This window comes from Tuber melanosporum, assembly GCF_000151645.1.
Source record: "Tuber melanosporum whole genome shotgun sequence assembly, scaffold_14, strain Mel28".
NCBI classification, from domain to species: domain Eukaryota; kingdom Fungi; phylum Ascomycota; class Pezizomycetes; order Pezizales; family Tuberaceae; genus Tuber; species Tuber melanosporum.
The window spans coordinates 607,981-623,575 of record NW_003298797.1 but is presented as its reverse complement, the minus strand read 5'-3'; the positions used below and the strand labels follow the sequence as shown (position 1 = coordinate 623,575).

At 47.4% G+C, this 15,595-nt stretch overlaps 2 protein-coding genes; both read left to right on the top strand.

Annotated features, from left to right (window-relative positions):
- The first annotated feature begins 458 nt into the window (after window positions 1–458).
- GSTUM_00004647001 (uncharacterized protein) lies at window positions 459–3,291 on the top strand. XM_002836291.2 has 6 exons: window positions 459–1,117; window positions 1,336–1,390; window positions 1,516–1,538; window positions 1,592–1,907; window positions 1,965–2,696; window positions 2,771–3,291. The coding sequence occupies exons 1-6, from the start codon at window positions 574–576 to the stop codon at window positions 3,132–3,134; spliced, it is 2,034 nt and encodes a 677-aa protein (XP_002836337.1). The 5' UTR covers window positions 459–573; the 3' UTR covers window positions 3,135–3,291.
- A 7,720-nt stretch (window positions 3,292–11,011) lies between these two features.
- GSTUM_00004645001 (uncharacterized protein) lies at window positions 11,012–13,987 on the top strand (the record flags this gene model as incomplete). XM_002836290.2 has 4 exons in its annotated part: window positions 11,012–11,038; window positions 11,136–11,237; window positions 11,311–13,390; window positions 13,454–13,987. 4 exons carry the CDS (start codon window positions 11,012–11,014, stop codon window positions 13,465–13,467), a joined length of 2,223 nt encoding a protein of 740 aa, XP_002836336.1. The 3' UTR covers window positions 13,468–13,987.
- Window positions 13,988–15,595: the final 1,608 nt, after the last annotated feature.

Here is a 15,595-nt window from a genome sequence, read left to right as displayed (position 1 = left end):
ATTTAGACTTCAAATCACCTGTATTCTCTTGAGTCTTGATAATTTTTCACATAAATGCATTTCCCTTGTTCTATTCTCTCCTATTTAGCTATCTAGTATTGACTCATTTTACAATACGTGAGATTTCACTCTCACTTCCCAGCTACCTTCAAGTCATTCCAATATGGGAACGGCCCAACTTTTTACCGTATCCTACAGCAAAGCAAGTCACTTTACAAACTTGATACACTTTGTGCATTGTTTTTCAATTTTAGCATCATGGATGATCACTCATCCTCTTGGCATATTGCGCATACCCTTGCTAGCGTGCCAAGTCCCCTGATCCCCGATGGTGGATTTAACGAGAGTTTACGGTACCGGTAGTTCGATACGGGTATTGAACACTCACATGAGCCACAACCGTTGTTGCTGTCCTCCCTGTTAACTTAATTTCATTCCCACCCCCCTCTTATGTTTTTATATTTTCTTTGAGAGGTAAGAAATGAGATACTGCGAGTACAAATACGGTGTTCGCAACAATCAAAGGCTCATCAGAAGCAGAAGATCTCTTACCTCTTTAGGAGAAGCCCCATGATGGAGCTTGAATCCCTCATCATAAACCCTGCGGCTCAAGGGACAAGCGTGCGGAAGAAAAAAATTGAAAAGACGCGAATCGCCAGTTGTGGGTCTCTTTCCCCGAAATACAATTCTAGACCGAGACAGGAGGGGGAAAGGAAGGGAGCAGGGTTCTATCTACCTATCGCTTCATTTGATCCCCTTGAGGCGAACGATAGCAATATCGCAAACGAATCATACCAGGAAGAAGGAGGCGCCGAGGCCCACGAGAGCTACAGACACAGAAACAGTGACACCGACGACAGCGACGACAGCGACCAAGAGGCCGGCCACCACGACACCCAATATCCCCAACACTTTCTCCCCTCCACTCCCGCCATCATCAAATCATCTCTCATTCATTTCCTCTCCATTATCCCAAACTCTATTTTTCCATCCAACGAAATGACGACCGTGCCCTCGTATGCACAGGGGGAGGAGGATACAACGTTGAAAGATAAAAATGTCACCTATTTAGATGGAGATGTTGGATCTATGGACTCAGACACCGTGAAACTTGCTAGTTTGTACTCCGAATTTTTGTTAATTTCTTCTGCTATCATGCTCTGGCTTCATCCCTTCATCCTTTATTTTTCTTTTTCTCGGGCACCGACACCAAAAGCATAAACCGACAGAGTATCTCTTCGTCACCCGAGGCGATAGAACCCCGTGACAAATATTCCACTTTTTTTTTTTGCGGCATTTTGTGGGGCACACCACGGCTGACATGAAAACACCCAGAGATGGGTTACACCCAGGATCTTGAGAGGAACTTCAGCAAGTGGTCTCTGCTTGGGTGAGTTCATTATACCCTTTCCGTTTACCTTCCGTTCCGCAAACATGCCATTTGCCAATTTTCAGTGATTCAGTGCTTGAGACACAGAAGTAACAGTGTTTACTGACATAACTCGGGTAAAATAGAGTCTCCTTTGCTCTTACCAACAGTGAGTTTATGCACTATCAGTGGTGCGGGAGCGTAAACTTACATTACGGATAGGTTGGTTTGGTATTTCTGCATCACTTGTTACGGGTATCAATTCTGGAGGACCGGTAGTTACTGTCTATGGAATCATCCTAATCGCACTTATCAATGGATGCGCCGGTATCTCATTGGCTGAATTGGTTAGTGCGATGCCCAATTCTGGGGGCCAATACTACTGGGTAAGTGTGTTGGCTCCCCCAAGACATATGAAATTCCTCTCATACCTTACCGGGGCTATTGGATATGCCGGAAGTATCTTCACCTGCGCCAGTGTCGCATTGGCGATAGGAAGTGCTCTGATGGGCATGATACAAATGAATCATCCAGACCTGTACGTGCCCTTCCTACGTAAATGGTCTTGGACCTGATCCTGATCTGCACCCTCTAGCGTCATTGAGAGATGGATGGTTTTTGTTTCTTACCAGATCTTCAATCTCTTCGCCTGGGTTTTCAATTGCTATGGAAAAACTTTGCCTAAGGTCGCAAGCTTTTTTCTCTATGTTTCACTCACTTCGTTCATCGTAATTACCATCACCGTCCTGGCCACTTCGTCTCCGAAACAAAATGCCAAGTTTGTATTTGCCAATTTTGTCAACAATACTGGCTGGGAATCGAATGCGATTGCCTTTATTGTTGGTCTCATCAACCCCAATTGGTCATTTGCATGTCTAGATTCGGCAACACATTTGGCAGAAGAAGTCCCGCGACCCGAGAGCAATATTCCGTTCGCAATCATAGGAACTGTGGCAATAGGATTCGTCACAGCATTTCTGTACTCCATCGCGATGTTCTTCTCCATGACAAATCTGGATGAACTAGTTAAGACAGCCACTCTTGTCCCTATTCTCGAGCTATACAGGCAGGCCACAGGCTCAAAGCCTGCTGCGATATTTTTGGAGTTCTTGATTTGCTTCACAGGACTGGGCTGCCAAATAGCTTGCCATACATGGCAGGCAAGACTCTGTTGGTCCTTCGCACGTGACAAAGGATTGCCAGGGTCTCGGTATTGGTCCCAGGTTCATCCCACTATGGGAATTCCGTTCTACGCACACACCATGAGCTGTATCGTTGTGGCGCTTCTAGGGTTGCTTTACATCGGATCAACAACGGCATTCAACAGGTCAGTGTTTCCCCTTCCATACACTCACCCCATACCTTAGAAAGTTAGCTAACAGAAGAAAAAAACTTTAATAGTATGGTAACTGCATGTATTGTTCTGTTGTATATTTCATATGCCATTCCGGTGATCCTCCTCCTCATGAAAGGACGCAACAACATCAAGCACGGTCCTTTCTGGGTCGGTAAGCTTGGGCTTGTGGCAAACCTTGTGCTCCTATTCTGGACTGGCTTTACGCTCATCATGTACTCTTTCCCGTACTCTATGCCGGTGACGAGTGGAACGATGAACTACGTATCCGCAGTCTACGGGTTTGTGTTTATCTTGACGATTGGATACTGGTTCGCCCGTGGAAAGCGTACTTTTAGAGGGGGGGGCGAGCGAGCCGCTGAGGCAGAACACATAGTTAGAGAAGTTGCAAGTCACGCACATGCAAGCTAATATTATCTTATCTTGGCTTGCTCTGAGCTTTTATCCTGCTTTATATCTTTCTCTTTCATTAGCCTTTGCCCTTGATTCGATGTAATAGCTAAAGAAATCATTCGCCTAAATTACCCTTTCATTGCTCGTTTTCGTTTCCTTTCTTCTCTCTCCTTCTACATTCATAGTAAGAAATTAGCCGTCTCGCAGAACCAAATTTACACGGAAGAATACATGATCATAACCATCTACCGTCCCAGCTGTCATTACCATTACCATTACCGGTATCGTTGTCGCTGCCGCTGCTGTCTCTCGGCCCAAGCAATGCAAACCCAACCAAGCCAAAATATGTCAAAAAGCAAAAAAAAACCCACCTCTCCCCCCCGCAGCCGAATCTGCGATCTCGTATCACGGGATCTTATTTCATTTCATTTTACCATAAATTATCACCTGTATCATAGCAAACAAATAGCCGGTTGTCTCGCCCCGTGTTGTGCTATGCCCATAATCGCCCAACCACACTCTCCCTCTCCTGTCATCCTGCACACTTCTGCAAAACATCACAAGCCAACCGCCAATACTTGTACTGCACCAGAAAGAAGGACTGAATGAAAAAAAGCAAAGCACAAGGTCCTGCGGACAAAAAAAGATGAAAAAGCAAAAACAATCGGCCCGATATATTTCCCGACGGATGCTGCCGGGGGGGTTTGGTATTTGCTGTTTCTATTATATATCGGGGGGCCACTCGGTCTCAGCTCATTGGGCCGAGTTTGTACGGTACAGTGCGCTCTGCTCCCGCGATGGGCTGGGCTGGGCTGTACGGGCCCGGCTCTTGTGGGATTGGCGTTGCGGCCCTCGGGGCCCCCGTGGGGCTGGAGCACGTTGTGGAATCGGAAGTGGCCTATCTTGTCGCCCTGCGATAGTTTGGTGTGGAGTTCATGAGTTCTATTAGTTTGCCAGTAAGGTAATCATCGCGGCAGTGATCGACGCGGTACGGTACCGCATAATATGCGCGTTTATTTATAAACTGCCTTGCACATGGTACCCTGGTTTTTGTCTACACGTGCACGGAAATCTGGGGAAAATTCGACGTATTATACTCGAGCACAGTTTCAAACATGGGCATGATCGGAGTATCATGTTTGCACGGTGACCTCAGTTTGGGGGTGGCTGGGCCCGGATCACCCCGCTGCGCTACGCCTGAATCGAATACGAGTGATCTGGTATGAATATCTAGGGGTTTCAAGGATGGAATCTGCCTTGCTCGCGCAGATTGAGGGTGCGGCGGGGTCGGCCGGGCGTCAGACGTGGTATGTGCAGCACCGGTATGATACGGCGTTTGCGCTGCACACTCGCATCCGCAAAGTTCTCGTCGCGCCTCGGGCACCCTTATCGACTCCTGCCATAAGGTGCCGAGACGGGACTCCTCTTCGAAAAAAATAAAATCCCTTTTATCATTCTGATAACGACAAATCCTTTAGAGTATTTCACATTATCCCCTAGGATAGCTTGCGCGAATATTCCGGCCCGATGACTGCCAGGACTTTGTGTGCATCTGGAGTCACCAGAACTTTGTGTGAACACGGGTGTAGGGTAGCACGGTACTTTTTTTGTTTCACAGATTGGCTGTGCTAATTCGGATATCCTGAGCCAGGATTTGTATGCCGAGGTCTTCCTTCCTTCCTTCCTGGCCTTGCCTGGCTGGACTGGGTGGGGCGATTAGTATTATGTTCTTTCTTGAAGGGATGGTTCTCTACGGGTGCTGGGAGCAATGTGCGTCTTGGGATACGATAGTAGTACAGGTGCCGTAAAAACTGGAATAATCGAAGTATGCGCTATCTACCGGTATCCAGCCCAGAATTCTCTACTCTGGAAAGGAGGCGAAAAACACAGCAAGAAGAAACGAGTCGCTCCCCCCCCTCTGATACAAAAACAAATAAAAAAACTCCAACTACATGGCACGAACTTCAATTATCACGGTTTTTACGGTACAATACTGTGGAAGGAAGGATCCTTCTAATTATATATACCAGTACGAGTATAGCTATATGTAGCACAAGTATCTACCGTACTCGAGTACTACCGGTATGGTACGAATGGGCGTCGGTATGACATGACTTGCATGGCAAGGTATGGAAGGACATTGTTATGCTGCTGAACCTTCAGCCCTACGAATTCATACCGAATTTCCAGATCTCAAAACAAAATGTCTCATGCAAACCCCTCGTCCCTCCCCCGTTCTCCATCCCTATCCATCTAAAACCACGGACCTCGCCGCGACTTCCCCTACGTTATTCACCTCATCTCTACCCATCAAAGCCCGAAAGCCACATTTACAGATACAATCTCGTTCACTATGGCACTTTTCGTTCCCCTTCGCACACTCTCTCTACTCGAGTAATTTCTCTTATACATCTTTATGCAACCCCTAGCTGGCGAAGCGAACAACCCCACCCAGCTTAGGCCAGACTGCTCCACTAACAAATTCTTGTACGAGTAGCAGCGTTACTAGTGCACCTTCCACAAGTTAATGCGTGAGGTTTCTTTCTTTTCCGCTCAGATCAAATCCGGACAACAACATGAAAACTCCTGAAACCTACTATCAGGATACTTGGCCGATATCAGCCCGTCCAGCCTACGATGGGTTTGGGTTGACAGGTTAACGGGATTTCCAAAACCCGATTAACGAGATCCAACAGCGCTCAGTGGGCTGAGCTTATTACTGCACCATCTCAGGAGGGAGCTAATCCCCCTTAGGAGTTTCCGTCTCTGAATCCGGAGATGACGGGGTTGGCGGAGATATTAGTGGAACCCAGGTACCGGTATGCCCGTTCCCGGGCCTCGGTGTGTGATCTTATGGCGTGGGGGGGGGGTGTTGTGCGTTTGGGGAGTGTTCGCTTGTTTCCACTGGATTGCACTTGTATTCGAGATACTCGTACCAGTACCTCTATTGGGACTAACATCGGAGGGGGGGTCAACGAACAGGGGGGTTCAGCGGACAATACACTAAAAGTGTCTTGGAAAGCAGCGGCTTTATTTGATCTGTTCGTTGAGCTTCCCTGTTGGTTGACCCCCCCTTCTATTATGTATTATTATACTCCACATACTGTACTAGTACCTGCGCGGGTATTATTGGATTGGTGAGGTACCGGTATGGATTTGTTGGGCGGACAATGCCGCGGTCTTCATCGGACCGTTGGCCTGTATTTGATCACAACACGGTATGATGCTCTGTTCAAGTAGTACCGGTATTGAGTATAGTACTAGTACAAGTACAATGTACGGTACTCGGGCAGTGCTGTGTGGGATGTTTTTGCGAACTTTATATTTCATTCAATATATCCTTTCTGAGCTCCCAATTTGATTGCTGAAAATTTTGAGATGGCCATGACGGAGACACCATTCCCGGTTTCTGAGGTTCTTCAGAACACAGACCCATTTTCGCGCAAGTAGACTATTGCTAGAATGGCGAAACCCTTGGACCGTGCTAAACTTTAAAATTCCCTCCAAGCGTCCCCAAACGGGAGACTAGAAAAAATATCAACCGGTATTTCTCTAAGACATTACGGGAAAGCGCCGGTATCTTCCTTGTCCCCTGTCACAGAAGTCATCGGGATCTGGCGATGATTTGGATTTTTCTTATATTTTCTTTTTTTTTTCCTCGCTTTTTTGCCCCTCTTCCCCCCTTTTTGTGGGACCTGTCTTGGAGTGACACCTAAGACATCAAGCTTTATTTTTTTTTACCCGCTGTGCGCAGCAAAGCAGGCTGCTCAGTGCAGCACCGTATGATGATGTCTGGCTGCATACTCGAGTGAACAGTTAACTTACGTGACTTAACTGCGTAGAGTACCTGTATCGCCCCGTGAGATATCTCGGCGAGACCGATATTTCTTTCCTTTCTTTTCGCTTCGTTTCTTTTTCTTCCGGGTTATGCACGGAGTGTTTTTCACTTGCTGAGTTGGGAAGTGGGCTTGAGGTGCAATGATCGGGTGGGTGGGAATTGGTGATGTGGGATCTGGGGGGGGGGAGATGGTACTGTACCGTACTCGAGTACTCGTAGAGTACGGTAGTTGCCCATGGTTGGCTGGCTGTCTGACCGCCTGGCTTGATGGTTTATCAGATGCCGCAGGGTGTGGTGGTAGCGGTGCTGGTGGAGCGTTTCAGAGGCCGTGAATAGAGAAAAGGTCGAGATGGAGATTTTTAGTCTAGACACGGGAGGTCAGGGAGTTCCATGACATGGGCCCAGACCTATTCAGTACTCTATCTATATCCATATCATTCTCTCCCTGCCAAATGGACAATATTTGAACGATTTTCTCGGTAGGAACAGGGGACTAACGGGCTTACAGCACAGTATCCCACATCCTCAGAAGATAACTTCGCAAACAAATACTCGAAATGGCTACACGCACATATCCACCTAACTACTATGACATGTTCCGTGCATGCTTCTTTCGCAGAGTCTCTCGGTATCCCATTCATCCATCCACTCAGGGATTCCCGGGCGCTGCCACCTCCGTGGGGAAGAAAAAGAAGAAACAAGTAAGAAACGCCCTATCCTAAAGTGCAGAATTCTATGCAGTTGGTTGCTGTCCGGTTGGTCCCGGTATGGTACTAAGAACTTCCATGATGCACACGTTGAGGTGTCGCACAAGAGCTCGCTCAGGGGGTGGAAATACTCTGGCTGAGATCGGGATTCGTGGAGTTGTCGATGTCTATGGTCTATCTATATACGATCTAGGTTCCTCTAAGATAATTTTTCCGGTGCAGGAGGGAATTAAGGTTAAGAATAGTGTTGGACTTGATTGGGGATTGGGGCTTAGGCGTGGCCGCGTGGGTTCAGGGAGGGGTGCTTGTCCAGGGACTTGGAAGTAGGCAGCTAAGATAGTCTGCTCGGTGATGGGGATTGGAACAATCGTGGTGAGTTGAAGGGGATGAGGTGGGTGTGAGGCTTTGCTGGTTCTTGGTGTTCCACACGCTCTCGGCTTTTTTAAGGTGTGAGTATTACGATTACTGTACTGTACGAGTAGTTGAGAGCTTTTCGTCGATGAGTGGCTTTGGCGGATGTGTAATAATGTTCTAATCGATACTCCTCTCTTCTTTTCTCTCTCTCTCTCTCCCGTCTAGCCCCCCCAGACTTGAAGTTTGTCCTGGTATGCAGCCCTATCCCGCCGCTCTTCTGATTTGACATGACAAGCACAGCAACTCTTCTAGTCGCCCAGTCGCCCAGCGAATTCGATTAAGCACCATACCGCCGCCTCTGCGTACTGTACAGGAAAGGTTTCTTGGAAAGTGCGTTGAGTGAGTAATAAGTGTGATTAGACCTGAATGCGAGGCGATAAGGTCTTTCGGGGTGGCATGTGTGCCGGTATCGCAGTCGATATACCGCCGGATGTTATATATACCACTCGCCATCCCGGGAACAGGCCCTGATCCCCAATTTCTTCGAGGGAGGCCTCCTTTCCTGCCCTTCCTTCTTCCTTCCTTACGAGACGAGACCTTCATAGCTTATTGGGGCTCTCCCATCTTAACCCCGCCCCATCCTCCCCTCCCTCTTCTCTTCCGCATCCCCCATCATTATCATAATATTATCATACCTACAGGCGAAACATCCGTTCGTTCGTTCACCGGGGGGGGTTGAATAAGTTGCCCTTTATTCAAAACACTAAAAGCCCCTTCTCCTCGGCATATTGAGTAAGAACCACGGGCAGACAAAAGTTTTCACGCTGTACCTTTTCTCTATTTTGCTTTTTTCACTCTTGGGACTTCCGCTTCGATTTTGATTTGGTGGGCGAACCTTCCTTTCTTAACTCTTTTCTTTTTTTGTAATTTTTTCTTCTTTTAAAGGAATTTCGTGTTGTGTCACCACTCGGTTTTTAACGCCGCCAAAGAAAGATTTTCCACTGAAACGGCGGTAGAGATAATTCTACCAGCCTGCTCCTCGTCCCCTGCTCATCCCTGCTGCTTGTTTACCTTCAACCACTTGTCGCCTGAAGGAGATATTGGGTCGCAGCTGCAGCTTTCACCCACTTCTGCTTCTGCTTCTGCTCTCACTAAGCGTCACTGTCGCCCATAACCCTCCTTCTGGGCTTGGCAATATAGGTATGCTCACTCTTTGGGATGTTAATGATACGCTATTTTTCCTGTTCCCATTTCAAGTGTTTTTTTATCATGATACTTTATCTACCATGTCGCCAACCATGATGAACCTTGTTAGGCATGCGCGTGTAGATGGATCGAATTCATTCAAATCGACCCTTTTTTTATTATTTTTGCTTTATTTGATATTTTTAACTTTTGTTTTGTCCTAACGAGGGGGATTCTATCATGACAGATTGACTCTTGTTCCTGCTGTTATCGGCTCGTTTATAGTGCAGAGTCATTTTACTTTCCACACGCACTATATCGGCAACTGCTCCTCCCTCGGTTCGATTCCTTTATCAGTCAGGGAGTTCGATCGTGATCAATTAACAGGGGGAACAGGGAGAAGGAGCTCGCTATAAGCAAGGACGGGCGGAAGCAGGAGTTCCCCCCGTTCTCAAAGTCTTAGGGGTGCATTGATTTTTTTCTGTCCATCTACCCGCCCACTGACTACTTGATCCAAGTTGATCTCCGCTCCCGTGCGGGTTGCAAGAATTAAAGCTCGGCGTGTTCCATCAGCGCTCGCTCCCCAGCACATCTCCCGCCAATTTCATCATCCTTTTAGCAATATAGAATTGGTTGGATGCCCGGCTTTTTCCCTACGGTATTCCCCTCCTGAATTCTGCATAAACTCAGCCCTTTTACCACGGCATCTCTACATTGGCAGCGAGCTGGACAAGAGAGGGGTGGAGGAAAAATAAAATAAAAGCTTGGGTTAAGTTAGCTTTGCGTATAACCTACCTTCTTTCCCTTTTATACCATTTTCGTTATTTTATCATCGCCCTTCGTCGCCCGGTTTCGATCTATCTACCTGCAAGTTCTCGACGACCGGGAAGAGGCACGGACAAGGCAATTCCATTACGACACCGGCAGTCTACGTTTTAACGGGTAGGGGCCGCCGTGCACTGGGTGTTCGCCGTGAGCGAAAGAGATCAATTTTGGCGATAACATCACGGGAAGTGAGGCTTGGGCACCCCATCTTCTTTCTTTGACAGAGGAAGAGAAGTAAGGTGGAATTGATAGTCGGGTGACCGGGTCTTTACTGTGCCCTTTTTATTCTTCCTCAGTGTTTTTGCTCTACTTTACTTGTCACTCTGTACCAACCGAGTTTCCTTCGTTATCGCTTCTTCGAAAGCGTCGTGCCTTACGTACATTAACTGCGTCACGCGCACTATTTTTCTGAGAGATACTTTTCCTTAACCCACGCCGGAAAGCAGGGAGGGAAGAGGCGAAGATCAAAAAAAGAACCCAAAAAATAATACAAGGATTTATCGAATCCTCAATATAGGCACCAAAGATTTAACGGAGATCGGGGTTCTTTTATTTTCGGGGTTAGAGAGTATATCGTTGCTTTCGAGGAAGTTTCACCGATAGCCGAAGGAGTTCCAGTTGCTACCGGTCTATTCTGCATACGACGGCAACCACATTGTATCCATGCCGTCTTCAACCACGACTGATACTATGTTCAGACTGGGCAGCTCCGGCTACGCTTCTCCCGCAACGGCAATATCGAAAAGTGGAAAGGAAGAAATGAGGTCGTCACCTGAGAGTGCTGGTCCTGCACCAACAAAGCCGAAGCAATCGAAAAGCAGAAATGGTAAGCACGGCCATCGCCCTTACGCAGTTCGATGAGGGGGGTGAGCCTCATCGGCTTATGCCTGGGATGGAAGAGAAATGATGGAGTTTATAACATTGTTCGAATACTGATTTTATATCGATAGGATGCGTTACATGTAAGGCTAAGAGATTGAAGTGTGATGAATCCAAGCCTACATGCCACCAATGTACGTACAGCCTTATCGGCGATTCCTGGACATTTGGACCATGGCTCTTGGTCTGACTTGGGAGATAAGATCGAGTGGTCACTGACGAATAGACTAGGTCAAAAGCGTGGGGTGCCCTGCGGGGGCTACAAGAAAGATTTCAAATGGAGACCCTTCGAAGAAGCCAGTCTTGGAAAGGCACCTAAGCCTGCACGTAAAAGTACTGTATCATCCACTATCACTTACTAGCTGGTGGCTGACGATGCCCAGGTCCAGGAGCATCAAGGCCGAAGAGATCTTCTCCATTATCTAGCCCAGAAGCATCTATCACCACACCTCCCGCCGCGCCTGTCGGAGTTGCCCAATCCTCGCCTTTAGAATCCAACTTCGGATCTCCATCTGCGCACCAGTCGCAATATGGGTCTCCACAGGATGCGCCATGTGTGCATGAACAACGTTCGTCCAGATCTCCAAGTAGTTTTAATTTAGGTTCGGCATTCTTACTACCCCTGGATTCCCTGGGTCACGTAACATCACCGTCGACTCCGGCTCAACCGGGTCTTCTTGGGCCGCAACATACAGGGGGACTTACTCTCACCAGCCCGCCGGACCTAGCACCAACTCTCCCGGACAATAGGAATGGTATTCCTGGTATATCAACCGAATTTGATGAAAATACGCCAGCGGATACCTCGAGCTCACTCGGCCCTATGAATTGTTTGATTCCGATCACTTCCGCATCCCAGGGGTTCATAGGTGCTCCATCGTTTGTGCATCCGGTGCCACTTTATTCCCCCGCAGTTGATATACAGGATACGATCCCAACAATTGTGAAAGAAGAGCCCGAAGAGAGCGACGAGATTGAGGAAGTTATCCGCTCGGTTCCAAACTCACAGTCTGACTGGGTGATCCCAATACCCTCATCTGCTTCTGCCAATCCATCAAGATCTAGCTCTTCACGTGGAGAAGCATTTGTAAGCATAAACGATATATTCCGTCGACCCGCGGTTACGGCAACCAGTCAGGAAATGCTTGTACTGCACTTTGATAAGAATACATGTGGCATAATGTCGGTCAAGGATGGCCCTAACGAAAATCCGTGGAGAACCCTTATTTGGCCACTTGCACGAGATTCACCGGCACTCTATCATGCGATCGCATCCATGACAGCCTTCCACATGTCTGGAGGTAAACCAGAACTTAGGGTGGAAGGGATGGAACATATGCGTAGCTCGATCCGCTGTCTGGCCAATGACATAGGCTGCGGTGATACCCGGAACGAGGCGGCACTCGCGACTACTCTCGTGCTTGCATTTTCCGAAGCGTTTGATCAGCATATATCCACTGGGATAGAGCATTTGAGAGGGGCTAAGATCCTCGTCAGGCAAGCTCTGGCGAAGCACAGCGCTTCTAGCCCCGACGAGGTTGCCCACAAGAGATTGGGTTTCTTGTATAATGTTTGGGTTTATCTTGATGTTCTCGCCCGTCTGACCTCCGATGAAGATGAAGATGATCAAGGGCCTGTAACGGTCAACAGGCCCTTAACGCCTATAAGTGAGATTGACCCGTTGATGGGTTGCGCAGCCACCCTCTTCCCTTTGATTGGAAGGGTTGCGAGTCTTGTTCAAAAGGTCCGCCAAACCGATCAGAATACATATGATATTATCAACGAGGGTATGGGGATTAAGAATCTACTCGAACGGTGGGCCCCTGAATCCCACTATGATCCTCCCGTGGACAGTTCCAGCAATGTCGTGCATTGTGTCAAAACCGCAGAGGCATACCGTTACGCAACACTTTTATATCTCCACCAGGCCGTCCCGGAGCTGCCGTCTCTGGGCTCTCGTGAGCTTGCGCAGAAGGTAATGCTATTGATTGCTGATATCCCCATGTCCTCTCGGAGTTGCATAGTGCATATATATCCTCTTCTCGCTGCTGGTTGTGAGGCAATAACTGAAGGTGAAAGATCCTGGGTCAAGAGCCGTTGGGAGGACATGTGCTCGAGGATGTGGATCGGGAACGTGTCTAAAGCCTGGGAGGTTATGAAGGAGGTCTGGGACCGTAGAGATAGATTCTGGGAATCACAGGAAGCTATACAGAGATATTCCCTATCTCCGACCGGCGCACGGTTCTGTTCTCCAACCTTGGATGCTCCAATTTATAAACGCATAAGTCCTGTGGGATCTGAGATGGAGGAGGTGTATGGGTGGGGAGGCGCTGCCTTGACCGAAAATGACGACATGGGTCTTAAGGGACGAGCTATGACTGATGATTCCTCTGGGAGCACTCCTTCGGAAATACTTGCGGAGCATGAGATGTCGGTGAGGGGGAAGCTGCACTGGGTTGGCGTTATGAAGGATTGGAAATGGGAAGGTGAACATCTTGAACTAAACACCCGTCAGATCCTGCTCATGGCTAACCTCTGGTAAAACATAGTCCTCCTTGGTTAAAGCAATTCCTTGTACATTGGCCTCCGGGGCATTGCGTTTTTCGTTTTCATATATAACCCCCATAATCCCCTCAATTCCATTTTTCATCATTATCGGTTTGATATCGTTGGTCGGAGAAGGCGCATGTTGGCTTTGGGTTTTCTGTCTTATTTTGTCTGTTGGTCCGATTGGATTGTTACCCGCTTTGACTTGATTTCATAGGTTTGTTTTATTAGCGTTTTTTTTTTGTTGTTTGTTATCTTTTCGTTTCTTTTATTTTTTCGGTCAGGTGAATAAAAATTGTTTGTATTGTTGTTTTATTGTTTTATTTTTGGTTCCTCTTGAAATTTCGATATTCCCTCGGCATCTTCGGGATAGGGAAGGAAGGGTGGGAGGAGGGTGAAAGAAAGAGTCAAGCAGGATGGGTAAGAGAAGAAAAGAACAACGGAACGGAGAATACATCAGGGAGAGATGTAGAGGAAGAGGGGGGGAGGAATTAACAATTATTGAAAGGAGAGGGAACGGAGAACTAAAACTCTTATATAAGTACAAGTGCTGTGTGATGTGTGAGTGCACTTCTCTAACAAAATGGCTTTTGTCTTCTCGTTAAGTTCTTCTCCATCTGTCGTAACCTAAATTACTATACTTTTAGCGCTAAATGTATCATGGAAAAAATGTCAAAGAGGGGAAAGGAGTCCCTTTCTCCTTTCCCTTTTCCCCCTCCCCCCGTCTCTTTCTTTGCCCCGTCGCTGTTGGTGGGATGAGCGGTGTGATTATGATACCGTATGAGTGTCGTTTTCGTTTTGCCGATTCGGCGTCGGCACGACTTGTGGTGCTGTACCGGTGGTACCAATACCAGTACTCGAGTATATCATATGCTGAGCTATCCACGCCACACGATTATAGTCCATCATAACTTCCTCACCGGTGCCTCGTATTCCACTCGCTTCACGCCAATCGTGCGCATCGGTGTCTGTTTAATTGTAAGGGGAGGGGGGATTCCAGGAACGGATATATTGTCCCTGACCTTGATCGTCGGGAATATTTATACAAAATAGGCAATAATATCCGGGGGTTGGGGGTGGCCGCCTTATCGATAAGGGTGGAAGGCACTGTGTGATACAGGTAGTTTAAATTTAAGTTGCTGGGGGGGGGGGGTCAGTGCTCAAGTGGTTTTGTGGGGGAGACGGTGTTTGGTAATCTGGCCTGCGTCTAGTATGGTACGCACTTCGGTATTAGACTATAACAAACAGTGATGTACTAGTGCTGAATACCTTCCTATGATATATAGTGAACGGGTTTGGTGGGAACTCAACTCTGCTACCGGTTATGCAAAAAAACCTCGACCGTAGTGAAAAGCACTTGTATTGAATTTGAGCGATAGGGCTGATATGGATCCCCTTGTCCTCGTGCGAAGTGCCCCCAGCTATGATACAACAAAAGACATGAAGATAGGATAAAAAAGGAGATAGAGAGAGAGAACAGTAACAAATCCTTGCTCAATGAAGCCTTATTAAGTAAGTAAGAAAACTCTGGGAAATTTACAGGGTTGCAAGTTAGATCTTTGCGAATGAACCTAAAGTTCTCCACATTCCCCGTACCATAACAAAATTTCCAAGTCTTGGAATCATTTCCTTTCTTTTTCCTCCCTACTCACTGTCTCACTCAGTCACCTTCCTTGATGGAACTCACACCCAATACGGTAGTGATTCCCTACCAGCTCTGGGAAATGGTAGTGTTCGCTTGAAGATTGGTTGTCATATTATTAAGATTGTTTGGTGATTTGTGTTATCTATGATACACACCTTATTACCTCCAGCCACTCCGTACTATTTACAAAGGTGGGGAGGGGGGCTTTTGTTGGTTGGATTTCTGAAACGAGACCGTGAACAACTCTTGGACTTTGCTCGACAATTAAGTAAGAAATTTGGAGCGTAGAACTCGAAATGACAAATCATATCGCCAACTCTTCTAATCTACCGTATCCCCATCCCTCCTCAACCTTTTCTCTTCAGGGGGAGGTTACTAAACCCTTTCAGTACATTACATAGCTTAGCACCCTGCGATCCCAGATCGGTCCAGTCCAGAACCGTGGTTGTAGTTCGGCCAGTCTAGCCAGTTATGGTCATGGTTTTCAACAGTCGTAGGT